We start from the raw sequence: 19,154 nt of genomic DNA on the forward strand, positions 1-19,154 counted from the left end.
ACAGACAGACCAGATTATTCAAGCCTTGGAAAGGGCTCTCCAGCAACCTGTAAACATCACTAAAGTACTTCAATGCAAACCTAAAGCCTGGGGTATCAGGACCAGACTATTGGGAGTGATTTGTGGCCTACTACGACACTTTCACAGGACACTAGGCCTTTAATAATGGGAATCCGTCCCCCCAGTTTAATGCCCTACTGCTCCCATGCTTACCAACTATGTTAGCCAACATGATTAAAACCAAAAATATGGATTGGCCTGACAATGACCGAAATCGAAAGCGACGAGCTTTGACATATTATTGGGACCTGGCTTTCGAATCCCGATCAACCCCGAAGAGAACTATTATTAAAAGAGAATATGTTCAGCAGGAAGGACGTGAGCAGGCTATATCTGGGGATCAGAACTGGGAACAAAAACCTACCAAGGGACGGGTGGGGACAACAACCTGTTTAGAAATTGACAAGCCAGGATGCTCCCTACCGTGAGTACCACCCCTCAGGAAGAGCCCAATGTAATATTCTAAGTTGCTGGAATTCCAGTTCGGTTTATGATTGATAGGGGGGCAACCAAATCCACTCTCGATCAGAAAATAGTATCAGAACAGGGATTCCAGCTATCAGACGCTACATTCACTCTGTCTGTGTGCGAAGGCACGGAATGCACGCATTCACGTACCCAGCCACTGCAGGTGGAATTCCAGGGGAACCAGTGTGAGGTTTCATTTACAGTCACGACCAGTCTGAGGTGTAATCTAGCAGGGAGAGACTTGCTCTGTCCGTTGGAAGTCGAGATTCTGTGCACAGACAAGGGTATCATCCTGGGGCAGGCGAACAACTGACAGCTTCCTCAGTTTCCCACCTCCCAGTGGTGGGCACTTAATCTGGACTCCACTTCGTTTAAACACCCTCTGCCAGTGACCGACCCCCATGTGACCCTGTTCTCTGACTGTATGTGGTGTGCCACTGAGGAAAGCCAATATTATGCACCCCTTGAGGGACAGAAGCTCCCGGTCACAGTGATTGGAGAGGTTAAAGGAAGAGAGGGCACTGCATTACTGGCCGAAGTTCCGGATTTCCTTTGGCGACAGACAGGACTGGTGGTTCCCCATACCACCGTTAGGGTTTGCCCTAGGTTCAAGCCAAAGAGCCTAGGGTTCCTTGCTGGCACCTTGACGAAACAAGCCTCCAGCACCGAGGGAGACTGGCAAGACTTGGCCGCAGGCCAACTCCGATACTGGAAGGAGTCTGAGGTGAAGATGGGACATCTGGTAAGACGCTCTTTTAATATTGACTGAACCCAAGACATTGTACTCCATCTCTGGGCAATTTCAGGCCATGAAATCGGCCACTCCAATTACCCCCCTGTCCGGATCACCATGAAAGAAGGACAGACTCTCCCATCCATTCTGCAATATCCCTCAAGCCCAAGGCAACGTTTTATGAGGATGGGAGCTCTTTTGTGGATCCAGCAGGGAAACGATGTTCTGGCTATGCGATAGTGATGGACAGTGAAGTAATTGACCAGGCCTCTTTTGAATCAGCTGTCTCCGCCCAGAAGGCTGAGCTGTTTGCTCTGACTCGTGCCTGTATCCTAGCAACAGATAAAAGTGCGAACGTTTACACAGACTCCCGTTATGCATTTGGAGTTATACATGACTACGGGGCTCTCTGGGATCATTGGGTATTCCTGACTTCCTCTGGCCATTAGTAAATGACTTACTGCTCTACAGCTACCTCGAGTTTTGGCTGTTATTAGATGTGCAGCCCACAGCGGTTAAGACAGTGAAGTGTGTGGCACAATCCTCGGTAGTTGTAGTCCCCTTGGGTTCCCGTCAAGCAACCTTCCATGACTTAAGCAGAACGGGTTTGCCAGACATGCGGGAGGTACGTACTTTCGGGGGCACACCTCTGAGGAGGAGCGCAAACTGTGGTCCCAGGTGGGGTGTCAGAAAGACCCTGACCTAGGTTTTTGGATCACCCTAGTGGGACAGGTTTGTGTTCCTACACAGTTGTTTTTTTACCAATATTGGTCGATTATATACATAATTATATACACCTGGCTGGTGGTGCAGTAGCATCAGTGCCGGACTTCGGAGCGAAGGCACCCGAGTTCGAATCCAGCCGGCTCCCTTGCACGCTTTCCACCTGTGCTGGGTTGAGCATCGAGCTAGCAACTTGGCCTCGTAAAAATAAGAAAGCCTGATAAAAAATCGCCGGCATGACGGCATCCCGATGATTCCACTCAGAGTTAAGGGCTTTCTTCTTCTTCTTCTATCAGCGGTCCCCAACCACCGAGCCGCTGACCGGTGCCGGGCAGCAAAGCATGTGCTACCGGGCCGCGAGGAAATGATATGATTTGGCGATAGGAGTCAGCTGCACCTTTCCTCATTCCCTGTCACGTCCCTTTTGAGCGTGAACACACGCGAGGTCATTACCCGCGCGTCATCCGTGTCAGCGCGGGAAGGAGATCAACTCCTCGAGCTTGCAAATGACGGCGGGCTGAAAAGTATGTTTGACATAACATCTCTGCCGGCATTCTGGATCGAAGGTCAAGGCGAAAAATCCTGAGATAGCCACGAAAACACTGAAAATGTTGCTTCCATTTTCAATGTATCTCTACAATGAATGCAAGGAAAACTAAATTGCAGAATAGACTGGACATTAGGAACCCCGTTCGAGTATTGCTGTCTCCCATCACCCCTCGATAGGACCGTCTTGTTGCAGGAAAACAAGCCCAGGGCTCCCACTGATTCAGCGATATTGGTGTGTTGCAATGATTTTATATGTTCATACGGGGAAAATATGTGCTGTGTGTTTAATATCCAAATGTTACTTGAAATATTATGATGCTATTGACTTATATAACCATATAACAATTACAGCACGGAAACAGGCCATCTCTGCCCTTCTAGTCCGTGCCGAACGCTACTCTCACCTAGTCCCACCGACCTGCACTCAGCCCATAACCCTCCATTCCTTTCCTGTCCATATACCTATCCAATTTTTCTTTAAATGCTAATATCGAACCTGCCTCTACCACTTCTACTGGAAGTTCGTTCAACACTTACTTCAAGCTCCCCTGATAATTGACTTATCACTATATTCATGCGAGGAAAATATGCGCTGTGTGTTTAATATTAAAGTCATTAGATAAACCCTTTTAGAAACGAAATTTAGTGTATTAGCCACTTATCACCTATATTCCGGTGGTGATTAACACCCGCCTCCCGAACAGGATCGCCGAAAAGGATTTGTAGAAAAAATATCGGCAGGTACAGGCATACGCAATCCACGCATGCGCAAACAGGTGCCCGCGCAAGGCTTCATGGTCATTGTAGTCTTATCTGGTTAAACACAACGAATTTGACTGCTTAAACACGAGGAATTCTGCAGCTGCTGGAAATTCAAGCAACACACATCAAAGTTGCTGGTGGAACGCAGCAGGCCAGGCAGCATCTCTAGGAAGAGGTACAGTCGACGTTTCGGGCCAAGACACTTCGTCAGGACTAACTGAAGGAAGAGCTACAAAACGTCGACTGTACCGCTTCCTAGAGATGCTGCCTGACCTGCTGCGTTCACCAGCCACTTTGATGTATTTGACTGCTACTCTTGTCCGTTGGCAACCCTCCCCTCCTCTCCCCCACCCCTGGGTCGGCTGGTCCGCAAGAATATTGTCAATATTAAACCGGTCTGCAATGCAAAACAGGTTGGAGACCCCTGTTCTATATACATTTTTTTCTGGGAAATAGCAGCTGTACTGCCTATACCACTGCCGACCCTCCCCGACCAGTAAGTAGCACCCACTGGGTGTGTGTGTGGAAATTGGGCCTATATATGATTCCCAAGGGAAACTGCCAGCAGCTGGGATCCGCAAAGTCCCGGCAAAGGGTGAACCAGCTGCTGTTGCCTAGCATATTTAGTACCTCATCTGAGAGTCATGGCCCAGCTGCAGGATCACCCCCACTGGAACAGGCAGCGGAGAGGTATAACTGAGACTGAGCGATTTTTAATTATCATTTTTCCCTCCTATGGAGTAGCCAGGAATTCACGAGAGATAATCAATTTGGCTGCAGCACTTGAGGAGCTGGCCACAATACTGCAGGGGCCCTGACAGAAACACGGGCCCAAGTAACAGAAATGTCCACTGAAGTGATTGCAATCCGGCAAACAGACTTACAGAACCGGATGGCCCTTGATTTCGTTCTGGCAGAAAAAGGAGGAACATGCGCCATTATAGGGAGAGAATGCTGTACCTACATACCCGACGAATCTAGTAACATGTCGTACCTTTCTGAACATGTAACCCAGGAAATACAAAAGATTCATAACGTAGGACAGAGGTTGCATGGCTTTGGCAGCGGGACAGGATGGTGGTCATCTGGGAGCTTCTTTGGGAATATCGGTGGTATGCTATTGCATTATGGAAGTATTGTACTTATTGTAATTAATGTCATTCTTGTATTGTGATGCTTATGGCCACTGGAGGCTAACTACTTCAGACGTGGGATCCGATTGTAACCTTTGCACCCTGAGGGTTATCATGGAATGATAAAAAGGAGGGAATGAGGAATTGAGGGTATTAAAAAATCATTTTGAACCTATGTAACCTCTGGCTAAAAGAATAATTGGGACTGAATAGGAATTTTTGAACTGAAGTAAACTCTGTCTTCAGCAGTTAGCTAAAAATCTGGCTTATACTGGTTCTCCTTTGGTTTGCAGAGAGACATTGAGAGTTTGATAACATTGCACATTGTACCCTGGTTTGAGTAGGAGGAGGAGGACTCACCGATAAGGACAAGAATGAACATCCATCTGTAATTAAGTCAGGACCTAGCGAAGGGAATAACTGATAAGGACTGGACAGTACATCCATCTGTAATTAAACCTTGACTTAGCAAACTCTCTTATCTAAGTAATTAAGTTTTGCACCAACAGACTTGGTGGGCGTACCAATTCAAACAACATCTTGCAACAGTAATGTATGGGGCTTACTATGTATAAATATACGGCTGTAACCAGAGGGAGTGTGCCCACTTATCAGATGGTGGCAGTACTTACATGCCTTCCCTCTGACAACTGGGTCTCAAACTCCTGCAGGAGGGTGCGCAATAAACTGTTGCAACTATAAGAAGCTGGTCTCCCGAGTTTCAATCAGATTCTACTTTAACACTAATATCAGCGGAAATTATATCTATAGTGTTACCTTAAGCACCACCCACACAACTTTCCATTCAGTGTGTAACCTCGAAAAATTCAGGTCATGTTTGATTTTTGCATTTCAATCACTTAGTGAACACATATGACTGAAACTGAGGTTCCTGACCCACAGGCAGTGATAACTGGTGAACACACATACACACACACTGGTATTAAGGAGGAATTTCTTGAGCAGAGGGTGATGAATCTGTGAAATTCATTGCCACGGCTGGCTGTGTGGCCTATCATTGGGTACATTTAAAGTGGTAGGTCGTAAGTTCTTGATCAGCCACGGTGTCACAGGTTACAGGGAGAAGTCAGGAGAATGTGGTTGTGGGGGGTATTAAATCAGCCATGATCAAATAGCCTTGAGGGACTGAATTTCCTAATACTGCTCCCCTGTCTTATGGTATTCTTAATTAAACCTTTGAATAGGGGGTTATGTGACTTCACCGGGGGGGGGGGGGAGGGGGGCAGAATGTGTGACGGGACAGTGTAGAGGGAGCTTCACTTTGTGTCTGACCCCGGGAGTGTGTGATGGGACAGTGTAGAGAGAGTTTCATTCTGTGTCTAACCCCAGGAGTGCGTGATGGGACGCTGTAGAGGGAGTTTCACTCTGTGTCTGACCCCGGGAGTGTGTGATGGGACAGTGTAGAGGGAGTTTCACTCTGTGTCTGACCCTGAGAGTGTGTTACGGGATAGGGCGGAGGGAGTTTCACCCTGTGTCTGACCCCGGGAGTGTGTGATGGGACAGTGTAGAGGGAGCTTCACTCTGTGTCTGTCAATGCTGCCCTGCTCTGTGATTTTCATTTGCAATATGGCACATTTGAGTTCGGCTGCAGTCAGTATTGTGTCGGGAGAGACGATGTTGAAGTTCTGAAAGAATTGCCTGTTATATTTGGATAGTCCGTGCAGGCAGGAGTGCATTGACAGCCAAACCGTCCTGTGGGGACTGAAGATGGAGCAGGGACAGGCGAAGAGGGGTTGTGACTGGCTGGGTCGATGAGGCAGACTGCCTTCAGTAGGGAGGATGTGCTGTTGGACAGGGAGTTGCATAGGGTCTTTCAGGGGTGTAAAGGGCTGGAGGGATTGGGTTCAATAAGACATAGAAACGGAATTAGGCCAGTCAGCCCATCGAGTTTGTTCTGCCTCTCTATCATGGCTGCTTTATTATTCATCTCAACACCATTCTCCTGCCTCCTCCCCGTAAAGCTAATCAAGAAGTTACTTAATGATGCCTTCCGCTGTACATTTCAATGTGCAGTCATAAATAAATGTATCTAAATCTGACCCTATCAACCTCCACTTTAAATAACCTGGATATTAAAGTGCACAGGTCAGGGGTAGTGAGGAAGGAGTGGGTTGGTGGAGGAGGTGCGAGTGAGGGGTAATGGAGGGGTGTAGACGGTCCGAGTGGCTGAGGAGGAACAAGGGGGGAGGAGGGGATTCATTGCAGATGGTGATCTGCAGAGGATTTGACAGGAGAAAGGAGACTGAGGAACGGTGTAGGGGGAGGAAAGGGAGGACTGAGTGTAGGAAGGAATTGAGGGGGTAGCAGAGAGGGGTGGAGGATTGAGGGGTTGAGGCTGGGGGAGCTGTGTGAGCTGATGTCTCCCTTCCATCGACCTGACAGACCTCACCCCCAACTCTCCTGACCAGGCTTTCCGACAGCAATCTCTCCTGCGACAAGCAGACACCCTCCCACCCAAACCCCTGACAAAGTGGGGCCAGGAGGGTTCTCAGTCCCAGTAACCACCCCAAACCCCACGTCCCAGACCTTCAGCGATGATTCTGAGACTGGTGGGAGCAGGAGGAAGGGGGAGAGAGTGGGGCCGTGAAAGAAAGAGAGAGTGGGGTGGAGAAAGAGAGGAGAGGGACAGAATGGGAGGGGGGACGGACGGAGAGAGTGGGAGTAAGGGGTGTTATTGAGGGGGAGCGCAGAGAAATGCGGCAAGAAAGGTAGAGAAAGAGGCTAGAGAGGTAGATAGAGGGAATGAGGGAGAGGCAGTGGGCGAGAGGTAATGGAATGGGGAAGAGAGGGGGAAAGAGAGAAGGAGAGAGGGCAAAGGGAGAAAAAGGTGGAGAAAGAAAGTGAGGGGAGAGCCAGAGAGGAGGGAGGGAGAAAGAGGGGATGAGTTTGAGAGGGGGAGAGAAAGAATGCCAGAGAGGAGAAGGAGGCAGATGGGGCGAGGGGCAGAGGAGAAATAGAGAGAGATGGAGGAGAGAGAGGCAGAGGAGAGAGAGGCAGAGGGCAGAAAGAGGCAGAAAGGAAACTGAGAGGCAGAGGAGAAATAGACAGGAGAGAGAGAGAGGCAAAGAGGAGACAGAAAGAGAGAGAAGCAGAGGGGAGAGAGGGTCAGAAAGGAGACAGAGGCAGAGAGAGAAGGAGGCAAAGACGTGGAGGAGAGCGAGACCGGGGAGTGAGGCAAAGGGGAGAGTGAGAGTCAGAGGGGAGAGAGGCAGGCAAGGTGGGGGTGGAGAGAGAGCGTGGCAGAGAGGAGAGAGAGAGATAGAGAGATGGAGGAGGACAGCGGGAGAGGAAGAGGGGAGAGAGATGGCGGCAGAGAGAAGACAGGCAGGGGAGAGAGAGAGGCTGAGGGGGGGAGAGAGCAGAAAGGAGACAGAGGAAAAGGGGGGAGAGAGAGAGGGAGGGAGGAGAGAGGGAAGAGAGAGACAGGCAGGTGGGAGAGAGAGAGCAAAGCGGCAGAGAGAGGGAGACGGCCAGAGAGAGAGAGTGGTGGGGTAGGAAGTGGGGCAGAGAGTGGGAGAGATGGGGGTAGGGTTGGGAGGGGGCAGGGAGAATGAGGGGAGAGAGAAAGCAGACAGAAAGAGTGAAAAAGGAGAGGGTGCGAGATATGGAGAGGGGAGAGTGTGACAGGGGGAAAGGGGTGAGGGTTGGGATTGGGGGTGTGGGTTGGAGACAGCAACATTGATGAGCGAGACGGGTGAGAGTGAGTGAGCAAGAAACACCCTCCCCCCTCCCCCCGAGATCACTCAGCCTCCCCTCCCCTGTACCACCCCTCACCCCCGACCACCTCCTGCTGCCCCTCTCCCCCACCCACTCACACCCTCCGCCCTGGCTCACCTGTCAAGGGGCAGAGATCCTGGGCAGACGTCGGGCAGCAGCTCAGCAGAGCGAGGAGGGTGAGAAGCTGGCGGCCAGTTCTCAGCCCCATTGTGGCGAATGGGCAATTAACCGGTGGGGAGAGGCGAGGGGGTTTACTGATGTGCCTGGGGATCGAGGGGGCCCCCCTGCTGCCCCTGGCGAGGATCCGGTTGTGTGCGGTGGTTACCTATCTCTGTCACTCTCTCCGCCACTGCTCTTATCAGCTCGCTGCCTCGGAGACATAACTTCCTCTGGGTCCGTCACTGGTGAGGGGGGGAGGACCCAGCTTTTGGGAAACGATTGAGGAACTCACTCGGAGCACAAATGTTTGCATAATCCGTTGAGGGAGGAGGAAAGGAAGGGTGGGGGGGGCGGAGGCTGTGGCGGTGACAGCAAGGCCAATCCGCCCGTCGGCTTCTGGCTGTACCCACTCCCAATTCCTTGCCCTGGGTTATCCTGTTGCCTTCAAGAATTAGTTTTTTTTTGCCCCTGCCAGGTTCAAATGTCGGCAGGCTGTTGTACAAGGATGGGGAAATCAGGCCCTTTGGCCCGTCGAATCTGTGCAACAATCAACTGTCCATTTACTCCCATCCCCATTTCATTCTCCACACGTTCCCACTGATACTGTCCCTCACGCACACAGCAGGGTGCGATCTACAGTGGCCAATTAGCCCTTCGCCCCACACGTTTTTGGGATGTGGGAGGGAGTTGGAGCACCTGGGGGAAACCCATGGGGTCTCAGGGAGAAGGTGCAAATTCTATACACACACACAGACACACACACACACCACAGATACACTCACTCACACACACCCAGCTACGGACACACACACATGGACACACACACACACACACACACACACACACACACATACACACACATACACAGATACAGACAGACACACACACCACAGATACACACACACCACAGATACACACACACCACAGATATACTCTCTCTCTCTCTCTCACCCCCACACACACATACACACACACACACACACAGATACAGACACACACACACACCACAGGTACACACACACAGATACACACACAGAGACACACACACACACGTACGCACACACAGACACACGTACACAGATAGACAGACAGACAGACACACACACACACACACACACACACACAGACACATGTACACAGATAGACAGACAGACAGACACACACACACACACACAGACACAGACACACACACACACGTACGCACACACAGACACACGTACACAGACACACACACACACACACACACACACACACACACACACATACACAGACAGACAGACAGACACACCTCTCTCTGGAGCTCGGGACTGATGGGGTCTTTGGGGTTGTGGTTCAGTGGCTCTACTCACCGTGCCCCTGGGTCACCCAGGTGAGATACAGTTGTCGGGATGCTGAGGGGGGAGCAGTGGGGAGGGAGTGCCACATTGTGGGAGCATTGACAAGGAGGGAGCACCCTATTGCGGGTAGGTTGGTGAGGATGGAATGCCACGCTGGGGAGAGGTGGTGAGGAGGGAGTGCCATCATGCTGGGTAGGGGATGGGTTGGCGACCGATGTCCACCCCCGGCCTGTGGACGCCCACAACTCAACCCTGCCTCCCTTAGGAACTCTGCTCCATCCTGCCAGTTCGCCCACCTCCCTCGCATTGGTTCTGACGATGAGACGCTGCCCCCCACCAGAGCTTCTTCCTTCCTTGACCGTGGCTTCCCCTCTGCCGCCGCTGAGAGAGATATCAACCAGACCTCTTCCCTCTCCTGTACTCCCTTCATCATCTCAGCTCAGCGCAGTTCCTCACCGTCGCCTCCCTACCGACCTCCACGTTCAGTGGATCAAAGAACACAGCACAGGAACAGGCCCTTTGGCCCACAGTGTCAGTGCTGATTGTGATATTCCTTCCCTCCCGCACAGGATCCAAATCCCTGCATATTCATGTCCCGAAATAAAGTCCTCTTCAACACCTCTCCCATAGCTAGTAGGTTAATTGGTCAATGTAAATTTTCTTGTGATTAGATTGAGGTTGTGGAGGGGTTGCTGTTTGGGTTGGAAGGGCCCTTTCTGTGCTGTGTGGGTGACACGGTAGTGTGGTGGTCAGCATAGTGCTTTGCAGTACCAGAGACCCGGGTTCAATTCCCACCACTGCCTGTAAGGATTTTGCACGCTCTCCCCGTGAGCCTCCGGCAGTCCAAAGGTGTACCCGTTGCTGGGTTAGTTTAGATTAGATTAGATTATGAGGACACGCAGTCCTCTTTTATTGTCATTTAGTAATGCATGCATTAAGAAATGATACAATATTCCTTCGGTGTGATATCACAAAACACAGGACAGACCAAGACTGAAAAACTGACAAAAACCACATAATTATAACATATAGTTACAACAGTGCAACAATACCATAACTTGATGAAGAACAGGCCATGGCACAGTAAAAAAAATTCAAAGTCTCTCGAAAGTCCCACACCTCACGCAGACGGAAGAAGGAAGAAAACTCTCCCTGCCATACCCGACCACAGTCCGACTCTGAGTCATCCGAAAACTTCGCGCTCCGATCAGCCTTCCGACACTGAGTACCGAGCACCATCTCTGCTCGGCCTCAGCCTCGGTCGCCAGCAGCAGGCAAAGCCGGGGTTTCTGGGGTCTTCCCTCCGGAGATTCTCGATCGCACAGCAGCAGCGGCAGCGAATCGGGCATTTCAGAAATTTCTCCGGATGTTCCTCAGCTTCTCACGTCTGTCTCCATCAAATCAGAATTGTGCACGGCACCCTACTTACAGATACCAATATCATTTCATCGGAGAGCTGCGCGCGCTGTCATCTTCTCCTCCTGCCTTACGTCGACTCAGGCCTAGGGGGCCGGCGTCGGGCACAATGACGGACTCTCCACTTCTCCCTCTCCCTCATCAGTGTGTTCAGTTCATCTACATTAGCTGCGCCGCTGTCTTCTAGGAGCGTGTTGACCATAGGCTTGGGAGGGCGCCCAGGGTTCATCCTCCCGTGCTTGGGCTCCCATATGATGACTAGGCTGGCAGGTAGCTCGGGGTGGCGTAGACAGCGCCCCGCTAGTTGCAGTCTTCTCGCCTCGGTTTTAGTGGTGAGCATCGGCAGGTTGTTATAGAGCTCAACGTTCGTCATGTGCTGTTGCCAACTCGCGTCAAGAGCCATCTGGAGCATTCGTGTATAGCAACCATCGTCTGGGTGAGTGTCCACGTCTCGCATCCGTACGTGAGAATGGACTCTATGACTGCTATGTTAGTTGTCCTTGCCTATTGTCCTGTGATTAGGCTAGGGTTAAACTGGGGGATTGCTGAGCGATGTGGCTGGAAGTGCTGGAAGGGTCTGTTCCACGGTGTATCTCAATAAATAAACAAACCTGCAAACAAATAAACAAATATATAAATAGCTAGAGAAATAAATAACAGATAAATAGAAAGATAGTCAATCTCTAGATAAATAGATACATAAATCAGATTGGAGAAATGGAAATGAAACCCTAGAACAGTACAGGCCAGGAACAGGCCCTTCGGCCCACAATCTCTGTGCTGACTACGATACCAATCTACCTTATCACATCTGCCTGCACATGGTCCATTTCTCTCCATTCCCTGTCTGTTCGAGAGCCTCTTTTTCTCTCTATTGTATCTGCCTCCACCTCCACCCATGGCTGCACATTCAAAGCACTTGACCCAACACATCCCCTTCAAACTTTTCCCCCTCTCACCTTAAGCCTATGCCCTCTAGGATCTGACATTCCCTGGGGAGGAAGATTCTGACTGTCTACCCTGTATATGTCTCTCATAATGTTATAAACCTCTATCAGTCTTCGCTGTTCCAGGGAAGACAGCCCAAGTTTGTCCAACCTCTCTGCCCTCTAACCTAGGCAACATCCTGGCAAAACTCTTCTGCACTCTCTCCAAAGCTTCCACATCCTTCCTGTGACTGGTGGGAACGTTTCAAATTTCTGGGTGTCAGCATCTTGCAGGGTCTGTCCTGGACCCAACACACCAGTGCCATCACCAAGAAGGCACACCAGCAACTCTAACTTAATTTCAGGCGATTCTTACAAAGACTCACAAATTCCTACAGATGTACGGTGGAGAGCTTTCTGTCTCATGCATCAACACCTGGTGTGGAGGCTCCAATGCTCAGGATCAGAAGGGGCTGCAGGGGGTCGTAGCCTCAGTCAGATCCATCACAGGCACAACCCTCTCCTCCATCAACAACATCTTCAAGAAATAATGCCTCAAAAGGCAGCATCTTCCTTAAGGACTCTCACCTCCGGGATGTGTTCTCTTCTCGTCACTACCATCAGGGAGGAGATACAGCAGCCTGAAGACCCACACTGAACAATTCAGGAACGGTTTCTTCCCCTCCAACATCAGATTTCTGACCGGTCCATGAACCCATGAACAACACTTCACTATCCCTCTGTCATCAGATTTCTGACCCGTCCATAAACCCAGGAACAACACCTCACTATCCCTCTGTCATCAGATTTCTGACCGGTCCATAAACCCATTAACAACACCTCACTATCCCTCTGTCATTAGATTTCTGACCCGTCCATAAACCCATGAACAACACCTCACTATCCCTCTGTCATCAGATTTCTGACCGGTCCATAAACCCATGAACAACACTTCACTATCCCTCTGTCATCAGATTTCTGACCGGTCCATAAACCCATGAACAACACCTCACTATCCCTCTGTCATCAGATTTCTGACCGGTCCATGAACACCACCTCACTATCCCTCTTTTGCACTATTTATCTTTGTAACTTCCAGGAATTTTATGTCTTTGTTCTGTACTGCTACCACAAAATAAACCAATTTCATGACGTAGAAATCAGTGATAGTAAACCTGATTCAGATTCAGATTGTGTAAGAGGGCAGCCAGGGCTCAACATAATACTCCAAATGCAGACCAACCAAAGTTTAATACTCAAGCAACAGGAATTCTGCAGATTGCTGGAAATTCAAGCAACACACATCAAAGTTGCTGGTGAACGCAGCAGGCCAGGCAGCATCTGTAGGAAGAGGTGCAGTTGACATTTCAGGCCGAGACCCTTCGTCAGGACTAACGCGGTTTAATACTACCATAATCCTTCTCAAAAAGATCCCGCTGCCAAGCTCACACTCCCCTCCTGTTTCAGTGATATGAAGAAGAATTTATCCCCTTGGTAGCCTCTTCCCTTCCCACCTACCACTTCCCATTCCCAATTAATCACAGGAAGTGCAACCCCTGCCCTTTTACCTTTCCACCATCTTGGGACCCAAAGAGAATCGCCAGACAACCATCCTCTCTAAAACTCTCAGTGGAGGCCGGCATGGTCTATCGCTTTACTTCCCTGGTCTCACTCCTTCTCTGACCTCTTGGCCTGTGAACTCCGACACCTTCCAACACTGTATTGCGTGCAGATCTACACACCTAACTATAGGAAACGATTGAAAGTGCATAGAAAATGAGGACCTGAGTTATTGGAAAAGATTGAATAGATGAGGACATCCTTCCCTGGAGCGTAGGAAAATGTGGGGAGATTTGACAGAGGTCTCCAGAACTATGAGTGGTACTGACAGGGTAAGAAGGCTTTTTCCAATGAGGATGTGTGAGACTAGAGGTCATAGGTTAAGGATGAAAGGTGAAATATTTAAAGGGAACATGAGGGGGATCTTCTTCACTCAGAGGGTGGTGAGAGTGTGTAATTGGCTGCCAGTGGAAGAGGTGGTTATGGGGTCAAGGTCAAGATTTAAGAGAAATTTGGATAAGTACGTGGATGGGATGGATGTGGAGGTCTGTGTCTGGGTACAGATCGATGGGACTAGGTACATGGATGGGGGTGTATGGGGGTCTGTGTTTGGGTACAGATCAATGGGACTAGATGCATGGATGGGGGTGTATGGGGGTCTGTGTTCGGGTACAGATCGATGGGACTAGGTACATGGGGGTGTATGGGGGTCTGGGTACAGATGGATGGGACTAGGTACATGGAGGGGGGTGTATGGGGGTCTGTGTCTGTGTACAGATCGATGGGACTGGGTACATGGGGGTGTATGGGGGTCTGGGTACAGATGGATGGGACTAGGTACATGGAGGGGGGTGTATGGGGGTCTGTGTCTGTGTACAGATCGATGGGACTGGGTACATGGGGGGTGTATGGGGGTCTGTGTCTGTGTACAGATCGATGGGACTAGGAACATGGATGGGGGGTGTATGGGGGTCTGTGTCTGGGTACAGATTGATGGGACTGGGTACATGGGGGGTGTATGGGGGTCGAAGCGACCTGCATCTTGGTTGTCTCTGAGGATGAGGTATACGGGTGTTTCCAACGAGTGGACAGTCGCAAGGCTGCGGGACCAGACGGCACCCAGGGCAGGTACTCAGGATGTGCACAGCAGGTGTGTTTACAGACATTTTTAATCTCTCCCTCTCCCAGTGTAGAGTGCCCTCCTGCTTCAAATTATCCATCATTGTCCCTGTACTAAAAAAGACCAACAGAGCCACACCACCACCTCTGTCTTCCTGCCCGTCCTTTGACGTTAAGCTCCCAATTCTGACCTTCTTCCAGCCACGACTCAGTGATGCCCACAACATCATACCAACCAATCTCTAACCGTGTCACGTGTTCATCCACCGTATACCGAATGCTACGCACATTTAAATACAGCACCTTCAGTCCTGCATTCTTCACCCTTTTGAATTTTGTCTCTGTGGTACAATTTAACTCTTTGCTCTGTCTGCATTTGTACCCAATCATTAGCTTGTCCTTTCTTATATTCATGTTACACCCATCATCTACTGGTAAACCTGATGGCTCATCCTCAGCTCATTCATACTGATTCCCATCCCCCTCCCATATTAGTTTAAACCACTCCCGACAGCTCTAGTAAACCTGACCGCAAGAATATTGGTCCCCCTCGGATTCAAGTGCAACATGTCCCTTTTGTATGTGTCCCACCTGCCCCAGACGAGGTCCCAATTACCCAGAAATCTGAATCCTTGCTCCCTGCTCCAATTCTTCAGCCACACATTTATCTGGCACCTCATTCTATTCCTATCCTCACTGTCGCGTGGCACAGGCAGCAATCCCGAGATTACTACCCTTGAGGTCCTGCTTCTCAACTTCCTTCCTAACTCCATATTCTGTTTTCAGGACCTCCTCCCTTTTTCTACCTACATAGTTGGTACCAATGTGTACCACAACTTCTGGCTGCTCACCCTCCCTTTTTAGGATAGTGTGGATGTCTTCAGAAACATCGCGGACCCTGGCACCTGGGAGGAAAACTACCATTCCTGTTTCTTTATCACATCCACAGAATCGCCTGTCTGCCCCCCTGACTATAGAGACCCCTATCACTGCTGCCTTCCTCTTCAGTTCCCTACCCTTCAGAGCCACAGGGCCAGACTCTGTGCCAGAGGCACGGCTGCTGTTGCTTCCCCCAGGTAGGTCACTCCCCCCAGCAGTACTCAAAATGGAGTACTTATTGTTGAGGGGGACGGTTACAGGGGTGCTCTCCACTATCTGATGTTCCCCCTTCCTTCTCTTGACGGTGACCCATTTCTCTGTCTCCTGTAGGCTTGGGGTGACGACCTCCCTGTAGCTCCTGTCTATCACTGCTTCAGTTTCCCTAACAAGCCGAAGGTCATCGAGCTGCAGCTCCAGATCCCTCACACGGTCTCTAAGGAGCTGCATCTCGATGCACCTAATGCATCAGAGAGGCTGGAAGTCTCCTGGAAATCCCACATCTGACACCTGCAGATATACCCTCTATTCTTTCAAGAGTTACATAAGAGAAAGAAGTAAGAAATAAACTTATAAGAAGAAGTACAGTCGATGTTTCGGGCTGAGACTCTTCATCAGGACGGAAAGTGAAACGTCGACTGTACCTGTTCCTATAGATGCTGCCTGGCCTGCTGCGTTCACCAGCATTTTGTGTGTGTTGCTTGAATTTCCAGCATCTGCAGACTTCCTCGTGTTTGCGTTAAGAAATAAACTTACCTACTTACCTCACCGAAGCCTGTTGAGCCAAAGCCTTACCACCCTGACCCATACTACTCCGATGATGACCACTCCGCTGGACAACACCTGTCTTTTATGAAGACTGGGCTTTCCAAGCTCTGCTCCGGACCTGCGCAGGAACACTTGTACTGCGTCTGAACCACTGTTCACTCATAGAATCACTCATTGGGCAGAAGATACACGAAGCTGAAAGTATGTACCACCAAGCTCAAGGACCCAGTGCTGTAGCGCCATTGAGCAGTCCTCTAGACTTTTCACCTCACAACCTAACTCACTGTGGCCCTCGCTCTGCAACTGTGACACTCTATTCTGCAAGCTGTTACTGCTTTTCCCTGCTACAACCTCAGTGCACTGTTGTGATGAAATGATCTGTATGGGCAGCGTGAAAAACAAAGTCGTTCACGGGACCTTGGTACACGTGACAACAACAAACCAATTTACCTCGGTAAGCGACACTGTGATCACCTTGATCACTTTGTACTGAAATAAAATTTGTTTTGCATTGTTCTAATTGTGTTCTTCCTTGTAAAAGATGTCCAACCTGATGGTATGAATATTGATTTCTTCTTCTGGTTAACGATCTCCTCAATTCCCCACTCAGACCTTCACCTCTTCTCACCTGTCTATTACTTTCCCCCCTTCCCTTTCTCCTGTTATCCTTCTCCTCTCCTATCAGATTCTTTCTTCTCCAGCCCCTGACCCTTCCCCACCCACCTAGCTTCACCCATCACCTCCAGGCTGGCCTCTTTTCCCTCCCCCTTCCCTCTCAGACTCGGCCCGAAACGTCCACTGTTTGTAGACGCTGCCTGCCCTGCTGAGTTCCTCCAGCACCCTGTCTGTGCTGCTTTGTATAATTTATGTTTCTCTTGTGAATGTTGTGATCCGGATGCTGCTGTGAGTTTCACTGTACCGGAGCATACATGAAATTGTGCTCAGCACAGTAAACTCTTTCACTTTTACTTTGAGCCCTTTTATACTCGGGCAATTCAAGTGCTCACCCAGAAACTCCAAAACTGCTTTAACATGTTTGCATCAGCTCGCACCTCCCCAGCAGTGAGTTCCAGGTACTCACCACTCCCCCCTCCTCAATTTAGAAGACCGGGTCAGCACAGACTTGATGAGCTGAAGGACCCACTATCTGCTGTCGTGTTCTATGAGCATAAGAACATAAGAAATAGGAGCAGGAGTCGGCCATCTTGCCCATCGAGCCTGCTCCTTCCTTTCAATAAGATCATGGCTGATCTGACCATGGACTCATCTCCACCTACCTGCATTTATCCCATAAGCCTTAATTCCCCTACTGTGCAAAAATCTATCCAATCTTGTCTTAAATATATTTACTGAGGTAGCCTCCACTGCTTCATTGGGAAGAGAATTCCACAGATTCACCACTCCCTGGGAAAAGCAGTTCCTCCTCATCTCCAGCCTAAATCTACTCCCCCGAGTCATGAGGCAATGTCTCCTAGTTCTAGTCTCACCTACCAGAAACAACTTTCCTGCCTCTATCTTACCTACCCCTTTCATAATTTTATATGTCTCTATAACATCTCCTTTCATCCTTCTGAATTCCAGCGAGTACAGTCCCAGATGACTCAATCTCTTCTCATAGTCTAACCCCCTCATCTCTGGAATCAACCTGGTGAACCTCCTCTGCACCGCCTTCAAAGCCAGTATATCCTTCCTCAAGTAAGGAGACCAAAACTGCACACAGTACTCCAGGTGTGGCCTCACCAGAACCCTGTACAGTTGCAGCATAACCTCCCTGCTCTTAAATTCAATCCTTCTCGCAATGAAGGCCAACATCCCATTTGACTTCTTGGTAGCCTGCTGCACCTGCAAACCAACCTTTTGCAATTCATGCACAAGCACTCCCAAGTCCCTTTGCAAAGCAGCATGCTGAAATTTTTACCAGTTAAATAATAATCCGCTCTTCCATTTTTCCTTCCGAAGTGGATGACCTCGCATTTACCAACATTGTACTCCATCAGCCAGACCCTTGCCCACTCACTAAACCTGTCTATATCTCTCTGCAGACTCTCCAAATCCTTTGCACAATTTGCTTTTCCACTCAATTTTGTGTCATCAGCAAACTTAGATACACTACACTCGGTCCCCTCTTCCAGATCATTAATGTAAATCGTGAACAGTTGCGGGCCCGGTACCAACCCCTGTGGCACACCGCTCGCCACTGATTGCCAACCAGATAAACACCCACGTATCTCAACTCTCAGCTTTCTATTGGTTAACCAGTTCTCTATCCATTCTAATACATCACCACCAACTCTATGCACCCTTATCTTATGGATAAGTCTTTTATGCGGCACCTTATTGAACATCTTCTGGAAATCCGAGTAAATAACCTCCATCTGGAAGCAGTGAAGAAGGCTAATGGAATGTTGGCCTTTATTACAAAGGGAATCGAATACAAGAGCAAGGAAATCCTTTTGCATTTGTACAGGGCCCTGGTGAGACCACACCTGCAGTATTGTGTGCAGTTTTGGTCTCCAGGGTTAAGGAAGGACGTCCTGGCTATGGAGGAGGTGCAGCATAGATTTACTAGGTTAATTCCTGGGATGTCCGGACTGTCTTACGCAGAGAGGTTAGAGAGACTGGGCTTGTACACGCTGGAATTAAGGAGATTGAGGGGGGATCTGATTGAGACATATAAGATTATAAAGGGATTGGACAAGATAGAGGCAGGAAATATATTCCAGATGCTGGGAGAGTCCAGTACCGGAGGGCATGGTTTAAGAATAAGGGGTAGGTCATTTAGGACAGAGTTGAGGAGGAACTTCTTCTCCCAGAGAGTTGTGGAGGT

General features: G+C 49.6%; 1 protein-coding gene across 3 annotated transcripts in view; it reads right to left on the minus strand.

Moving 5' to 3' along the window:
* Positions 1 to 8,586, minus strand: part of LOC140211569 (interleukin-6 receptor subunit alpha-like) — a 58,384-nt gene extending 49,798 nt beyond the window's left edge. For 2 of the 3 annotated variants that reach the window (XM_072281434.1, XM_072281423.1), the window contains exon 1: positions 8,284 to 8,586. In XM_072281434.1, the coding sequence (XP_072137535.1) occupies positions 8,284 to 8,374 (91 nt within the window). In that variant the 5' untranslated portion in view covers positions 8,375 to 8,586. The remainder of the gene's footprint in view (positions 1 to 8,283) is intronic. The other variant, XM_072281414.1, reaches the window with a different exon arrangement.
* Positions 8,587 to 19,154: the final 10,568 nt, after the last annotated feature.

Source organism: Mobula birostris, chromosome 2 (genome assembly GCF_030028105.1).
Source record: "Mobula birostris isolate sMobBir1 chromosome 2, sMobBir1.hap1, whole genome shotgun sequence".
Lineage (NCBI taxonomy): Eukaryota > Metazoa > Chordata > Chondrichthyes > Myliobatiformes > Myliobatidae > Mobula > Mobula birostris.